General features: G+C 36.6%; 1 protein-coding gene across 7 annotated transcripts in view; it reads right to left on the reverse strand.

Annotated features, from left to right (window-relative positions):
• Positions 1-18,663, reverse strand: part of bcas3.L (breast carcinoma amplified sequence 3 L homeolog) — a 603,015-nt gene that overhangs the window by 499,826 nt on the left and 84,526 nt on the right. For all 7 annotated transcript variants that reach the window (XM_041582224.1, XM_041582225.1, XM_041582223.1 and 4 more), the window contains 2 exons: positions 12,958-13,034; positions 4,188-4,264 (listed from right to left, as the gene is read on the reverse strand). In XM_041582224.1, the coding sequence (XP_041438158.1) occupies positions 4,188-4,264; positions 12,958-13,034 (154 nt within the window). The remainder of the gene's footprint in view (positions 1-4,187; positions 4,265-12,957; positions 13,035-18,663) is intronic.

Raw genomic sequence — 18,663 nt, forward strand, 5'->3', positions numbered from 1 at the left:
ATGGTGTGTGCAATGACATCCAAAGAGTCCAGTTTTGGTCTCATCTGTCCACACTATATTCTCTATATTTCAGAATTTCATTGGCTTGTCCAAACGTTGTGCAGCAAACTTTAAAAGAGCTTTCAACATGCTTTTTCCTTCAGCAGTGGAGTCTTGTGCTGTGAGCATGCATAGAGGCCATGTCAGTTGAGTGCATACTTATTGTTTTCTTTGAAACAATTGCAACTGCTAATTCAAGGTCTTTCACAAGCTCTCCACTAGTGATCCTTGGCTCTTGGACAACTCTTCTGATTATTCTTTTGACTCCTCTGTCACAATCTTGTGAGGAGCATCTGAACCTGGCCGGTTTAGGGTGAAATCATGTTCTCTCCACTTCCTGATTATGGCCCCAACAGTGCTCATTGGAACATTCAGAAATACATCTGTAACCAGTCATCAGTATGTTTTGCAACAATAAAAACAAAAGATCTTGAGTGAGCTTTGCTTTTACCAATCATGAGAAGCTTATTGTGTGATAGCTTGGTAATGAGAAATCTTTTAATAGGCCACCAATTAGGACTAAACCAACTGATAGGGGGCAGTATTGCTTTCTAACTACTGACAGATTTCAGCAGGTTTCTTGGCTGCCATGCTTTTTTGCACCTCCTTTCTTCATGGGTTCAATACTTATTCCATATGTCATTCCACTTTATTACACTTAACTTAATTTATGGACTTGTTTGTTTTGATTTCTTTGTATGTGGATTACTTGGGTTGTTACAGACATCTTGTATTCAGCGTATGCACTCTTACCGGACTGAAGCAAATGCGGGTGCGTTAGTCAACTTTGTTGAACATATCAGTAAATGGACTCGCACTCCATAATCAAGTGAATGGATCCTTGAAAAAGGCCCTAATGTGGGCCGAAACGTCGGATATGCACTAAAGAATAAAGACACATTTATTCACTTCATTATGGAGTGCGAGTCCATTTACTGAGATATATATATATATATATATATATATATATATATATGTGTGTGTGTGTGTGTGTGTACAGTCATATGAAAAAGTTTGGGAACCCCTCTTAATTCTTTGGTGTTTTGTCTATCATTGGCTGAGCTTTCAAAGTAGCAGCTTCCTTTTAATATAGAACATGCCTTATGGAAACAGTAGTATTTCAGCAGTGACAAAATGTATTGGATCAACAGAAAATATGCAATATGCATCATAACAAAATTAGGCAGGTGCATACATTTGGGCATACACATCAACATTGAACATTATCCTGAAGAATTTGTTGATAATGGGTTGAATTCATCCGATCCTCGACTTTAAGAAGGGCCCCAGTCCCTGAACTAGCCAGACAGCCCCACAGCATGATGGAAACTCCACCAAATTTGACTGTAGGTGTTTTTCTTGGAATGCAGTGTTCTTCTTCCGCCATGCAAAGCTCTTTTTGTTATTACCAAATAACTACATTTTTGTCTCCAAAATGACTGTGGCTTGTCTAAATGAGCTTTTACATACAAGCGACTCTGTTTGTGGCGTGAGTGCAGAAAGGGCTTCTTTCTCATCACCCTGCCATACAGATGTTCTTTGTGCAAATTGTGCTGAGTTGTAGAACTATGTACAGATACACCATCTGCAGAAAGATGTTCTTGCAGGTCTTTGGAGGTGATCTTTGGGTTGTCACATTTCTCACAATCCTCCACATATGCCACTCCTGTATTTTTCTTGGCCTGCCAGACCCAGGTTTTACAGCAACTGTGCCTGTAGGCTTCCATTTCCGATTACATTCCTTACAGTTGAAACAGACAGTTTAAACCTCTGAGATAGCTTTTTGTAACCTTCCCCTAAACCAGGGATCCCCAACCTTTTGAACCCGTGAGCAACATTCAGAAGTAGAAGGAGTTGGGGAGCAACACTAGTGTGAAAAATGTTCTTGGGGTGCCAAATAAGTGCTGGGATTGGCCATTTGGTAGCCCCTATGTGGATTGTCAACCTACATTGAGGCTCTGTACACCTGGTTTTTACACAACCAAAACTTGCCAGAAAGCCAGGAATACAAAAATAAGCTCTTGCTTTAAGACCACTGGGAGCAACATCCAAGGGGTTGGAGAGCAACATGTTGCTCACGAGCTACTGGTTGGGGACCACTGCCCTAAACCATGAAACTGAACAATATTTGTTTTCAGATCTTTTGAGAGTTGCTTTGAGGATCCCATGCTGTCACTCTTCAGAGGAAAGTCAAACAGAAGCACAACTTGCAATTGGCCACCTTCTGTCGAATTTGGTGGAGGTTCCATCATGCTGTGGGGCTGTGTGGCTAGTTCAGGGACTGGGGCCTGCTAAAGTCGAGAGTCGGATCAATTCAACCCAATATCAACAAATTCTTCAGGATAATGTTCAAGCATCAGTCACAAAGTTGAAGTTATGCAGGGGTTGGATATTCCAACAAGACAATGACCCTAAACACACTTTGAAATCTACAAAGGCATTTATGCAGAGGGAGAAGTACAATATTCTGGAATGGCCGTCACAGTCCCCCAACTTGAATATCATCGAAAATCTATGGGATGATTTGAATCAGGCTGTCCATGCTCTGCAGCCATTAACATTAACTTAACTGGAGAAATTTTGTAGCTATCTTAGAGGTTTAAACTGTCGGTTTCAACTGTAAGGAATGGAAACCCGAACCTGCGTGCACCCAATAAAAAGGGATGAGCTGCATTCTATATATTTATATATATATGGTGGTTTGTAGTATATATATATATATATATATATATATATATATATATATATATATATATATATATATATATATATATATATATATATATATACCACAAACCACCAGAAGGCCAGCACTCTCGATTAAAGTGTTCATTAGCCTGAGTGCACGATCGGTAACTCATCTCTATCCATTCCAAAAAGGATCAGAGAGACAAATGGACCCAGCATTCCGAGTGACCACTATTGTCTAAACCACTGCTGTCCAATTGGCTGCCTCCGCCCACCTTGTGTGGCATTCCATTAAAGCAGTGATCCCCAACCAGTAGCTCGTGAGCAACATGTTGCTCTCCAACCCCTTGGATGTTGCTCCCAGTGGCCTCAAAGCAGACGCTTATTTTTGAATTCCTGGCTTGGAAGCAAGTTTTGGTTGTATAAAACCAGTTGTACAGCCAAACAGATCCTCAATGTAGGTTGACAATCCACATAGGAGCTACCAAATGGCCAATCACAGCACTTATTTTGCACCCCAATAAAATTTTTCATGCTAATGTTGCTCTCCATCTCCTTTTACTTCTGAATGTTGCTCACGGGTTGAAAAGGTTGGGGATCCCTGCATTAAAGTCTAGCAGCTTTGATTACCTTTGTGTTAGCTTCAAAGAACTGATCAGAACTGAGATCAACTGGCCCCTGCATTGTTCACATCTCAGATTGAGGGTGTAAAATCTGTAAAACCCTGCATTGTTCACACCTGTAAAGACCTGCATCCTCATGCAGTATGTACTGTTCATCTTTGAGTGGTCCTCAAAGGTTTTCCTTTCTCCTACCCTGCTCTGCCTGTGCCTGCTCTACCCTACATTCCCTGCTCTGCCTGTGTATGCCATATTCTACATGCCCTACTCTGCTTGTGTTTGCCATACTCTGCCTGTGTGTATTGTTTTCCTTTCTCCTACCCTGCTCTGCCTGTGCCTGCTCTACCCTACATTCCCTGCTCTGCCTGTGTATGCCATATTCTACATGCCCTACTCTGCTTGTGTTTGCCATACTCTGCCTGTGTGTATTCTGCCTGTCAGTAGTATTGCTGCCCAAGGGAATACTACACAGTCCGGCACCCCACCATCCATACCTGCAGACCCAAGCACCACCACCGCTCATTGCTGCCTCAGCTACTAGACTTCCAGCTACTAGACTTCCAGCTACTAACATTCTACCTTGTTCCTGTTACTCTAACCAGGAGAGGGTATAAAAATAACACTACTTTCCACCGTATGTTGAAAAAAATTTTAAGATTTTTTACATATCTTAAAAGCATAGTTTGCTATTAAAATCTGTCAAGAAATGTCACACTCGCATCCAGAATCCTCGGCCACAAAAGTTAATATGCAAGATACTAGGGGAGATTTACAAAACTTGAAATAGGGAATCCTAAAGGATTCCTAGCAATTAAACAATTTTACTTAATCAGCCCTTACCTTATTTTCAGAGTAAGCAAGCCAACGACTCCCAAGCGCTACAGGATTCATGTTTGGCCCAGGACAAGGATAGCAGCCTAAGGGAGAGAAGTTTTTAAAAAGCAGGAGTGAAATATTTCCAAAGTCAATGCATTCGATTGAAACAAGTCAAACAAACAAATACTCTAAACAAAGATCTTTTAACCTATAAACATTCATCAACCAATGCTTATATTTCTTTCAGTTCAACAAGAGATACGATTAAGACATTGTAGTAACAGTTAATTAGGTTTGAAAAACATTTTTTTCATTTTTTTTACTGTTTTTTTTATTATAAACTCAGTTTTGTTTGGGAATGTTTTGAAATACACAGGGTATGTCTTTCAGAAACCAGCAAAATGTTAGCACTCTGAAATTAAATCATGCTTTAGATTCTAAATATTTGTTTTCCCTAAGCTATAAATCCAGCCTATTTACATTTAAACTTCAGAATTCTTTTAGCATGTCCCTGGTGAAAGGGAGAGCTCTGAGGAGCAGATAGTTTTCCATCTTTCTTAATTTGGATCACATGAAAACTGCTGTATATGAATCAGGGGTGAGTTTTAATATGGTGTAGCATCAAAAACTAGGAAAACCATAGCTCGTAAAAACTGCCTGGAACCTGTCCCTACTGTATTTGACCCTTTTTAAGCCAAAATAAAATTGTTCTTAGGGAAGGAATGACTCTGTATTATTCGAATTATATTCACAGATCTGTATCTAAATGCCTTGTACACTGATTTGGAGAATTACAGTATATGTATTCAACCATATGAAAGGTGCCATGTTTCATTGCCACAGAACACTGAATCACAGTGGATTTAAATAGTTTTTTTGACCACTAATCAACAGAAATATAATCTTTCATGTCAAAGTGGAAACAGATCTCTACAAAGGGATTTAAATTAAATAAAAAAAAAAAATGAAAAACGTGACAATAAAACATGAAAACTTCCAAGGGGGTTGAATACTTTATAAAGACACTATAAAACCTAATTGTATTTCAAAGTGTTTTTCAATTCTGGCTACTTGGCTGCTTCCATAGTAGGCCACAGACACATACAGTACTTCTAGAAGTAGACTGGTGTGACTTTGTCTCTGATAAATCATTAAAGGGGTTTTTCACCTTCCAAACTCATTTTTCAGTTTAATTGTTTTTGTTCTGTTCACCAGAAATAAGGGGTAAATGTAATATAATTTGCAAAGAGAACTAATTTGTGCACAAATAAGAAGAAAAATTCACATGTCGCAATGCAATATTCTTCATTCGGTTTTTACTGCATTGCGAATCAACTTTTAAGACATACTTAAAGGTGGCATAAACTTTTGGAGCAAACATAAGAACTTTTTCAGTAAGAAGTTTTATTACATATACTGCACAAACTGTAAAATTCGCTATCACTACTCGCTATCACTATCCTACTGTCATGTAAGGGGCAAAGGAATCACAAAACGTTTGTAAAGGCAAAACTGTTCACAATGTGAACATTAATTCACATTGCGAACAATGTTTCCATTAGCTACCTATATTACATTCCCCTGAAGACTTTTTTCATGATTTTTCACCAGAAGCAAAGACTTTTTTGAATTGCTTTCCATTTTTTTTCTCCATTTTTTTACAGTTTTTCAAAAATCTAAATTGAAAGTTTCAGTCTAGCAGCTCAGTTATTTCAGGCGCAGAATATAAACTTACAATTTTGCAACATTTATTTGATACATTTTTCAGCAGCATCTCTGGAGTATTAGCAACTATTGTATCAGTTATATCATTCTGCTCAGCAGGACCAAAGATAAGAAATGTATCAACTGAATGTATCAATTTAGAACAGTTTACAGAGTCAGCAACCCCACTCCCCATCCCAAAGCTGTTTTAGAAAGACAAAATAAAACTTTACACTTTAATATTAGAAAATTGGTAACATATAGAAAATAGTTGGAAAAAGTCTTTGTTTCTAATGAACTGAACTGAACTGTAAGCTGAAAACCCTGTTTAAATGAGAACTAAAGCTTAACTAAAGAAGCTAGAAATGTTGTACATTATGTTTTGGGCTTCTGTACCAGCCCAGGGTAACCACAGCGCTTTAGCAGAGAAGATCTGTGTCTCCAAAGATGGGAAAGTAGTTCCCCATCTTCTTTTTTGCTGATTCCCTCAACATGCTCTGTGCTGCTGTCACTTACTGAGCTTAGGGACCAACTCACATTATACAGTATACATAGAATTAAATGTCACAATATAAGGCTGATTAATAATAGATACAGATAAGTACTACATATCAGCTTAGAAGCCAGTGCAACTAGCATAAGAATGTAATAATCAGCCTTGTAGCATCAGCTTATATTACAGACAAACCTTATTTTCTGCTTAATAATTCGTGACAACCAGTAAGCTTAGCTTTTCAACAGCTGCTCAGAGTCCACTGAGCATGTGAGTGTCACAGACACTTTCCAAGATGGTGACCCCCTGTGACAAGTTTGAAGTCCTGGATCATTGCTGCTATTGACAGGCTGAAACTTTAGGTTGGTGCAGTAAGTTCAGTATATAAAATATGGCATTTTAGCCATTCATTTTTAGGGTTTAGTTCTTTAATAAAGGATGTTTGTTTTGAATATGAGTAGGTTAGATCATATTAGATTGCTGTTTACAAATGTGATTTGGATTAAAGTTGATAAGATTTAATAATGCACAACAACTTTACTAATTCTACGACATGTGTTTTCTGTGCTACTTTAATAGAAATTTATTTGCAACACCATAGAGATGTTTTAGACAGACCAAACACAAATCCGATAAAAAAAAACTTTTTTACAATTTTGGGTCAGTTTGGTAGTCCAATCTAACATCATCTGATGGACAATCACAAGATGTTTCTTTTTTGTTAGCAGTGCCATTTACCTTTAAAATGCTGGTTATGACACAAACATACACCACAAAATGTGCTAAAAAGCAGAAACCTCCTCAAGTACATTGTTTGAGATTTATTCTATATGCCGTTTAAGAAATACATACATTTATATATTGTACTAAAATGATTGATGCTTGTGATCAACAATAAAACCTACATAGCAATAAAGTAAAAAGGAGAATATTTAGCAGCATTCTCAGAAAAATTAACTTTGTTAATAAGAAAAGATTAAGTCCAGAGCATTAGGAGAAAGCCAAAGTTGCAAAGCATATTACAAAATCACAGCCGATCATCCAAACAGGCACCAAGATCTGGAGTCAGCAGATCCAGCAACGACACAGAAGTACAAACAAATAACTTGACCCATGCCTGGACTCTACAGCAACAGTAACAGTTCTTGTTAATGCTTAACTTGAACATTCAGTGAAGTTCCAAAAGAAGCCTCTGTTGTAAGCACGAGGGCACAATGAAAAATGTGCTAACATGTATGGGAAATAAGGGATTGTGTTAGAAAGGGTTTATGCTATTTTGTTCAGAGATTATTTAATGATGTTATTTCTCTACTTGGAACTACCTACCTAGAACTACGCAAACTTAGGCTATGAGCTACACATAAAAAAAAATGAGTAACAAAACATATTCACAGCTAGCTTTTAATTTGTGCAAATTGCAAATGGGCTAAACCATAAGGTTCCAAATAATAAAATAGATGTTTTTTGTTGTGTAAGAGATAAGAAAGATTATTTTTAAACGTTTACAAGAAGTTAAATAAAAAAGTAAACCAAGTGGCTCTAGAACTATTTACCCATAGGAATAGTTTGGCTGCTGATCCAGAGCTGCACAAAATGCCACATGGATATGCAGCTGAGTGAGGCCCATAAGGAGAGGCATTAGGAGAGACATTGGGGCAGATTCACTAAAGGGCAAAGTGGCTAACGCTAGCAACATTTTGCCAGAAATCAAATCCACAGGGACATTGCCAATTTACTAACAGGTGTAGGCGACAATTCGCTAGCGAAGCAGACTGTCCCTATCGTTTGTTCACACTCTAGGCTAGGCGACTTTTCCCTCTATCGAACGGGCGTAACTCCGCAAATTCACCAAGATTCGAATTTTACTAAACGTTACCTCTTTCGTCAGAGTTTCCTTCGCCACCCCAGACTAGGCGAACTGCTAAAATGAAACTACATACTCCTCAATCTTATGTCAGTTACATCATATCCTGTATGCCGGAAATGCATTAAAGTTGTAAAAATGCTGCCGACTTGTCCTTTTTTTAAGCAGATTGCCTGCAAAAGTCCTAACTATTAAACATTTTTGTGTTAACATTTTCCCTAAACATTTGAGGGGCATGGAACATTCTTTATAGGGTGGGTTCATGTGTAGGACCTTAGAGGATCTCTTTTGTCTTTATTCGGGTTCCTTGGACATTTTTAATATAAAGTGGCCACTTCATTTGCACCAACATCTCTTATAAAGACGTCCATACGACTTTAATGTACCTGCCCTATTCAAATTGACCCAAGTGTAAGAGGACTAAGGAAGTTTCGCTAGGCAGAAGCGATCCATATCGTCATTTAACCATGAAACGCTTGAACTGACGAAAGTAACGCTAGTGAAAAGTCACCAGCGTTCGGCACCCAATATGTAACTTCTCATTTTAGTGAATTTGAGTAGTGGTAACGAATTTTAGAAGTGACGAGAATCGATCGCCCTTTAGTGAATTTGCCCCATTGTCTCAGTGAATCTTTTAGGAAACACTTGGATGTCCCAGAAAGATCCATCCTCCTCTTTATTTCCTATAGCCTGTGCCCTTCTATGTAAGCACAGTATGCACATTTAGCAATAGATGCTTGCTGTTTATCCTATCATAGTGCGCCAACCTTCCAGAAGCCTTAAATGGAGTGATCAAGTGCAGATCTGAGGATCACACAGACTTACACTCTGGGATAGCACCTGGCAAGTTCCCAATAAAATACAATATACAATTGACCAGGAAAAAAGAGGGGGGGGGAGGAATGTAAATGACAAAGAGACTGCATAACTCTATATATATATATATATATATATATATATATATATATATATATATATATATAATGTTAAGCAAAGAATTCTGATGAATTTGAAGCTCAGACTGATGTATGAGATCTAGTTGCAGGAAATAAGACACCACTAACTATATGAACAATTCCCCCTAACAACTAAAAACAGAGGACCGGAAATCATAAGCTAATTTTGACAATAACAGCCCTCCAAATGGTTTTACAATGGATAAAGTGGGAAAGAACTACTGCCCATAAGAATGCGTAAAAAAACAGGAAATCTTAAGATAATTTTGACGATAATAAACAGCCTTCAAAATGGTTTCATGGCAGATTAAAAAATAAATAGCAACATTGTTAAATATAGCGTGGAGGGAAACTAGGATAGAATCAAGAGCATTGTGTCTGCTTTTCGACTTGGAATACAGAATGCCTGACTTGTCAGCGTTATGACCCAAGGTTCTTTTAGGGTCAACACTAAACAACAATAGTGAAACAAGTTAATATGTTTGTCTCTACTGAGTCCCACAAGGTCCTGGATTGTTCTGCCTCTCATACCTAACAATTACACTAACTCTGCCAATAGACAGAGCAGCTCTATTCAGTGGATCCATATTTCACCATGCATAGTTGATGCCAAAGGTAACTATAGACAAAGGGTTTCCTGGCACTGTTGTGGAATGGAACGGATTTAAGAATTATGGGCACCATCTTGTGGTCACCAAGCATCATACAGCTGACAACAGCATTTACAACGTAAATACATATACAAACTAATGCTGAGGGTCAACAGATTAACAGGCATTCAGTGTCGGACTGGCCCACTGGGATACCAGGAAAACTCCCGGTGGGCCCAGGTGTCAGTGGGACCTCATGCTGCTAAACTTTTGGCCTATTTCATGGTCAATTCCTATTTTCAGAGGCTAAATAGATGGAATAATTGATTATAGTATAAAGAGAGCAGACTAGGAGAATAGAGGTTGATTGAGGAGATGAAGAATATTAGTACTGGGCCCCTGGTGTAAGGTTTTATGGTGGGCCCCTGGAGTCCCAGTACGACACTGCAGGCATTATTTATATTGTGTTACTTTATAAAGGAAGAAGTGTTTTGTATCCCTTAGAAATAATGGGCAAGCTATTATTACCCTTTGGTTATGTATGCCCTCTTTATGCTTCATTTCCACAATTTGGACCACCATTCTTTTATGTTTTCTAAAAAAACCTTTAAGCATTACATAAATCCAACAGGATTGTGTTGCTACCAATACACACTGTTTTATTATTACAGAGAAAAGAAAGGAAATCATTTTTAAAAATTTGATTTGCTTAAAATAGAGTCTATGGGAGTTGGTCTTCCCATAACTCAGAGCTTTCAGGGTATTCATTTTTCCTGATAAAAGATCTTTTACCTACTACTAATTCTGATAAAAGTGTATGCACGTGAAGATGTTATTTTTACTTCTGGAGCCTTGATTTAAAGTTAAAAACCAAGTTCTATGTGCCATGCAAACATAAATAGAACACTTTCGCAGGCAGAGCCTCAAAGTAAAAGGATACAGTTTGTTTAGTAAACACTCAGGGGATGCAAGCTTGTTTTCCCATTCTTTCCTGTTAAGTTCACGTGTTTATATACTGCCTCAAATTATCAACAGTGATTAAGAATTGAAAAAAATATATATTTAAAAAAAATTATATATATATATATATATATATATATATATATATATATATATATATATATATAATACACAAAAGCCATGAATATCCTGTAAATTATATCCTTATAAACGGTGAGTAGTGATGTCATCAGTTATAAACGGTGAGTAGTGATGTCATTTCTGTCACATGACAAAAATTTGTGTATTATAATAAATAAAGTACCCCCTGTTGTAAAATATGAGGATATTAGAAGTTACCTCGGAGTTCCATGACCTGTATAAAAACACTCGGCCTTGAAACTCATGAAACTCCTCGGTAACTTATAATATCCTTATATTTTACAAGAGGGGGTACTTTATTCACTTATATATATATATATATATATATATATATATATATATATATATATATATATATATATATATATATATAAAACAACAAAGAAAAATGCAGCTCATCCCTTTTTATTGGATGCACATGGGTCAGGCTTGATATACATACTACTACAGAAATTAACCCCAGCACTCATATAGCCCCCTGGGAAAACCTATTTGCACAACTTAATGATATCTTTGGAAGCAAATTGGACAGAGGCATAATGTAATGGGCCACATCCAAGGACAGGAAGTAGATTGGAGTCAGGGTGGGGGCAAGCCCTTTGAAGCAGTGGCTCATCTTTAAAGGAATTGTTCAGTGTAAAAATAAAAACTGGGTAAATAGACAGGCTGTGCAAAATAAAAAATGTTACTAATATAGTTAGTTAGCCAAAAATGCAATGTATAAAGGCTGGAGTGATTTTATATATAACATGTCAGTCAGAAACTACTTCCTGCTTTTCAGCTCTCTTGGTTTACACTGACTGGTTACCCTGGCTACCAGGCAGTAACCAATCAGAGACTTGAGGGGGGGCCACATGGGTCATTTCTGTTGCTTTTGAATCTGAGCTGAATGCTGAGGATCAATTACAAACTCACTGAACAGAAATGTACCATGTGGCCCCCCTTCAAGTCGCTGACTAGCTCAGAGTTATAGAGCTGAAAAGCAGGAAGTTGGATTCTGGCTGTTTTATTAGACATCTGTTCACTCCAGCCTTTATCATTACATTTTTGGCTAACTAACTATATTAGAAACATTTTTTATTTTGCACAGCGGATCTATTTACCCAGTTTTTATTTTTACACTGAACTATTCCTTTAAGTTAACTTTTAGTATGTTATAGAATGGCTTCAAATGGGGGTCAAGGCTACAAATGTGTTGCTAATGCTTTAATACTTTTTAGTTCTCATCTTTCTATTCAAGCCCTAGTATAATATATAATATAATATAATATTCCAGTCTCTTATTCAAATTAATGTATGTTTGTTAGGGTAATTTGGACCCTAGCAACCAGATTGATGCAAATGCAAAATGGAGAGCTGCAGTATAAAATGCTAAATAACTCAAAACCACAAAAAATAAAAAAGAAGCCCAATTGCAAATTGTCTTAGTATATCGCCCTTTACATCATACTAAAAGTTACTTTAAAGGTTAACAACCTTTAACTGGTCATATACAAAATGTTTGCTCTTAAATTATTATATCATATACACATTACCAGCATGACCATATATAACAGCAGCTCAAGTACTTCTAGAACTTTTGTGTTTTGTTCCAATTACTGTAGAACAGGATTACAACACTAGATATTAAATTCCTTGAAAGAAGTACTAACAATTTCTATGGAGATACTGACACCTATTGGCAGCTTTTATTACAGCAAAGAACAAAGCTACAGATTTTTTTGTAACAAATCAACCTGTTTTGCATAATGTGCTTTTTATGAACTGGATGTAATCTTTTTTTTCTGTACAGAAACATTTTAAAATTAAAATAATCATCTTTATGCTTTTGTTTTTTTTTGTTATTTCGGTCTCTAGTGCTAAAACCAGTTTTTGCTGGCAGATATATAGTGATATACACCCTTTTGCAGTACAGCAGCATATACATTTATAGAATAAGCCAAAACACAGAAATATAACCTGACAGATTATGTTAATGTCAAGCCTGATTCTTTTACCAAACCAGATGTCATGTTAAAAGCCCTTCAGTCTTCCCCAGCTTCAAAGTTTTGACAAAACTAAAGACAAACCAATATTCTCTACTTACTTGTCACAAAAAATTTCTTTGTGAATGTACAGCTGTCGAATGCTGCAATTTTTTCTTGTAGAACCACCACAAGTACCCTGTAAGCCAAAAGCACAAATTTAGAGATATATTAGAGATAATAACACAACACAAGTCATGCTTTCCAATACAGGGGAACTGATTGGCAGGCTGCCTAGCAGAAAGGAAAAATGTAAATGTACCTGTAAACAGTTTCACCAAGTCTCTGTGGTATTATGGGCAATATAAATGTGTGACTTTGGCAATTAAATGCAGGCAGGAGTGTGTAGTAATGAGGCATATATCAAGTCTGGGAAAGCTTTAGTAAACCAAAGACCTTTCTGCGGTAAGACATGTTTAATTCTTTTATGCAATGGTTAGAATTTTTCATACAAAGAAGGTGGGGGATTTGGCTCCCCTATACAGTTTCTTTAAGGACAAAAACATTTTTTAAAGGAACACAAACCATTTTTACATTTATAAAATGAAAATATTAAATAGTACATAAGTCTTCCATACAAACTAAAGTAAATGCACTCCTTGTTCTTCTCTGAGCACAATTACACATTTTTTGTCATTTTTACATTGTGTACACAGGCCCGGATTTGTGGAGAGGCCACCAAGGCCTGGGCCTAGGGTGGCAGGATTTTAGGGGTGGCATGGGGCCCAACCAGACCCACACTGGGGATGCACAGGTGATATAATAGTTTTTTTAATTTCCTGTGCTCCAATCCCCATTGCTCTGTTCCCGGTGATGAAAATTTGCATGAATAAAGGGGAGGGGACAGGGGCAACGAACAGCAGTGGGCCTAGGGGTGCCAGCTACGTAAACCAGCCCTATGAGTACATTTTCCAGCAGTCTTTTCACTAGTTTAACACTAGAGCTTTTTTTTGACTGTTGTGAAAGCATAACGCAGATTCATTGCCAAATATTGCCAGAGGAAAGTTTTTTAAATCACAATAACCTTTCATTCTTTAAATTAGATTTTAATTGCTAACACTATAATGCAATAGACATACAGTATTTGACTGCCTGTTGCATAGCTGTTCTTAGGGTCTGCCAGCGTTGTTATTTTACTGTGCAATAGAGAACCATTGCTTGTCTTTTCCCCATAATCCTCCTATCATTTCAAAGGCCCCCTGTGAATTTCAGATTATGTAAGGACTCAGAGATCATTTTACAATAAACCATCTGATATTAGAAAATACTGCTAGGAATAAAAGGGCCCACAATGGAGGAAAGCAGGAAGAGGGAAGCTACACAACTATTTAATGTATATTTATATGTTGTACAGTGAAAGAAAACTATGGCTAGCACCTAAATTCTCATGCTTATGCACAATTGGGCAATACAAATTGTTCATATTAACTTATATAAATGAAATGTAATGGGAGAAATTTAATCAATGATCCTAAGTTTTCAATTTATACATTTATATAATAACCTAAAGCAGCAAATCAGCAGGTAGCACTTAACTGAATATTTAGATAAGAATCCCATTTCAGATCAGAACCAGAAGCAAGCAAGGTAATATTAAAGGCAACATAAATATATGGTACATCCTTGTAAAGGCTGTAATGAACCCAGTGAGTTGTCTCTTATACATGGGGTGTCAGTGCAATCCTTTGGTTAGTCATGCCACCATAAAATGCCATCATACCACTCCTCTTTGATCATCTGGTCTACCCCATAAGGCCTTCTTGTGAAAGGATTACAAAATCCCTTCATGTAAAATTTCTGGCATCTCGCCATTTAGTGACTTGTGGACTGAGTTTAGTCTTTGGCTTGAATAAAAGAGACGGTGCCAGAAATTTCACAATCATGTTCCTATCACCATGATGGCCAACAAGACATCCAGGAAAGTGAAGCAATGCCAAAAGTGGATGAAAAGGATTGGTGGTGGAAACTCATGTGGGAGGTCATAAGGAGTTTGTGGCCAGTTTGCAGGGAGACAATGGCAACATAGGGCACTGGATGTTTGTGTATCTGGTTGACACAATAAATCACAAGGGATCCGTGTACCAGGTTGGTTTTTCTTGCACTTAAGCAAGGCTATAAAATGCAGGCTAAACCAGAAAAAAAACTGCTTAGACAATAAGGATAAATAAAACAAAGGGAAAATAAACATATATTTAACTTTAAAAAAATTAAATAATAAAAAATATTTTCACTACATGAGGGAGTAAACCCAAAAATAGAAAGTTGTGGCCCAAAACAAATTGTAATTCTATACATCAGAAGCCAGCTTTTTTGCATGCCTGTGAAGAAGTATACAAGTCAGATATGTGCTATATTGTTTCAAGAGGCAGCACCAGTAGTGCAGGATGGAACAGAAAAATACTTTTGATTGCAATTACTTAAAAAAACTACTTTGAAACCAGTATTTTTTTAATTGTGTATTGCACAGTTGCATTATGTTGTCAAAGGATTCTAACAGGCTGTGGATTTTGTCTGCAGCAGGGAAGTCTGCCATGTGATCCAAAACAGAGAGAGAGAGAAACAATCAATCAGATCACACCAGTTTGGATTACCACTTGGTTAGACCAATCTGCTAAATATTCTCTCATAAACAGTTTACCAAACAAGTTTGTCTTTACCTGATATAGCCAGGTGCAGCCAAATTAGGGCAGACACACAAGAGAAGATTCAGAGAGATTAGTAGCCCAGCGACAAATCGCCTCTTCTTCGGGCAACTAATCTCCCCTAAATGCTTTCCTGCAGGCTAGAATGTAGATTGATTCGGCTTTCCGACGTCCCCCGAAGTTTCCGTCTGAGGCAACTTTGTGCAAATTCGGAAAACTAAGCGCCATCCCGCCATCGATTTACATTCTAGCTGGCAAGAAGGCAGTTCGGGGAGATTAGTCGCCCGAAGAGGAGATTTGTCGCTGTGCGACTAATCTCCTTAAATCTTCTCATGTGTCTCTGTTTTTAAGGTTGGCATGGATTAGGGTCCTTTTCTTGCAAATTCACAATAGTGGTATATCTAAACAAATATCTATAATTGAAAATACAGTACCTTAAAAAACAGTAATTAGACCACCGAGAAGAAAGGGAAATAACTTTTTTTCTATGATCATTTAATAACAAAGTACGGTTTAAATGTTTTCAGGCAAGTATGCACCAGCATTGTACACTGTTTGGGAGACGATCTGGCCCATTCTTCGAAACAGACTACCTCCAGATTGTTCAGGTTAGTCAAACGACAACTGTACATATCATTTGTTAAATAGTGCCGGATTCTTAATTGGATTGGGAGTAGTGTCTTAAAGCTGGTACACAGGTATACACATATCCCAAGGGTTTAAAGCATTATTGCTAAAATACATTCAATTGAAGGTGGTGAATACTTATGCAAAGACATATTTTAAAGATTTTTTCGACCATAAAACAATGTAACATTATAACAAATGCGCATTTAATTCCAGTGCTTTGAAATGAAAAGATCACATAGAACTCATTTTCAGAGTAGGATTAATTATTCAGCAACATGCGAGAATTGGTCAAAGGTCTAGACTATTTTTTGCATGCCTCTGAATATAAATGTTTAATTGAATTGTAAATGACCTTTTTTTTTTCTAAGGGCTGAGTATTTAGCAAAGTATGGTGCTTATATTTGCATATCCTGTGCGTTTACACTGGAAATGTTACATTTCCAATTCTGAATATTTCTCATTTTTGCTTCGGACATTACAAACGTACTGACGCTTAAATGTCTCTCCTGGGAGTGATTCATGAATCCTGCTAATGAGATTGTTCCGGCCTTAACTTTAATAATATAGTGTTTGCTGTTTCAAACTCCTAGTCACCATTTCCCATGTCATTTTCCTTTTCCTCCATCTGTCAGTTTTGCAAATACATTACCATTTATGTTTCTCCATAAGAAATTGTGCATGGGAAATGCAGAGGATTGGGGTTCATGATGAGACAAAAGAAAATAGAATAAGGCTATTCTGGTTGATGTCTTTGTAGTACTTGAAGCAAGATTTTATTCTGTTAAAGTTCTATTAATAAATGTTTTACTCTTTTTCTGACTTTCCTGAAGCCTGTTACCACCCTACTGGGAAATTCCAGAAAAAAATGTTTATATTCATCTTGGAACAGAGACTTTTTAGACAAGTGTAAGTCAGGACTTAAATATTTTCTGGTGACCATCAATTCTTTACAGATCTATGAGAAATGTAATACTGATTTCAATAAGCACAGTTTTTAAAAAAATAAAAAGTCCAATAAATGTCTCTATGATTAAAAAAATGTATTTATGTGATGTCTTCTATTTTAGGGGCTGGCAACTTGGCAAGCTATCTGCTGACTATGGTTACAAACAAAGCTAAACACTTCTAGCTATTGGATTTCTTTTATGTAATGCATTGATGTGCTCTCATTGACTGTATCTAGTTTAGCAAACATTTACATTAAATCATGGAGATTTTTGCTCTATTCAGAAAAAATCTAGTAATCCCACATGAAACATAGTATGAGGTTTCTTTCTCCACTTTGCTCTCATTATCAAATTTCATGCTCTTGAGTTGCATGTTTACAATACTGTACAAACAGACTTCAGAAACACGACACAAACGAGAAAACATATTTTCTGCTGTTGACCAATATGTTACAAAATCAAAGTCACATTTCTGCCTGACAGAAAGCAGGCAAAAAATCCTACCAAAGCAAAATAAACATCAGCTTAATTTAATTTAAAATTGGGAGACCTCTGTCAACATGACAGGGTCAATAAATCACTAATAATTTCAAATTCTATATGTTGCACATTGCATCCAGAAAGTGATGGGATAAGAAGGCTAATGAGTACTGTTTGGTAGAGTGGGGTTAACACAATAAGGTGCCAAGGCCTTAGCAAGAGAATAATACTAGGGTCAAGTGCAGTGTCCAAAGTACTACACACAACAGAAAAGTAGGTGGAGTTTTTTTCTTTACTTTCCTATATCAACTTAAATGAACTAATTAAAAGAACATATAGGGCCAGATTTATCAAGGGTTGAATTTCGAGTTTATGGAAGTTATTTAAAACTCCCATAAACTCGAAATTTGACCAATTGCAATTTATTAAAAAAAAATAAAAAAAAAAAAAATAGAATTTTACAAATTCTGGTGAATAGGATCGACCCACAAATTTGAATCAAAATCGATTTGAGCTTTTAAAACTCGATTCAAGTTCTTTTTCTCCAAAAAAAACTCCAATGTCAGGAAGGCTGCAAACAACTCCAAATTGATCCCAGGATGTCTTCCATAGGCTCAAACAGCAATTCAGCAGGTTTAAGGTGGTGAAAAGTAGAATTTAAATTCTTAAAGGGCCAGTGTCTGATACATTTTGAAAATCGAATTAGAATTTTTAAAAAAACTCGAATCAAATTTTAACAATTCCCTAGTCAAATTTGACAGTTTTGGCCATAAAAAACTCGAAAATTCAAATTTTCACTTCGATCCTTGATAAATCTGCCCCTAAAACTTAAGCGCTATGGATCAGAATTCTCTTAGCTAGAAAGTATGCCATGAGGAAAAACTGCTGTTTTGTGGGAGACAGCAATTAGATATTGTCATAAAAACAACTTCTTCAAAAAATCTTACACTGCTAAACAAAGTTTTCAGGAAGAAAACAGCATTTTTAAAAATAATTATTCACTTAGTAACAGTTCAGTGTAAAAAATAAAAACTGGGAAATAGGCTATGCAATATAAAAAATGTTTCTA

This window comes from Xenopus laevis, chromosome 2L (genome assembly GCF_017654675.1).
Source record: "Xenopus laevis strain J_2021 chromosome 2L, Xenopus_laevis_v10.1, whole genome shotgun sequence".
Taxonomy (NCBI): domain Eukaryota; kingdom Metazoa; phylum Chordata; class Amphibia; order Anura; family Pipidae; genus Xenopus; species Xenopus laevis.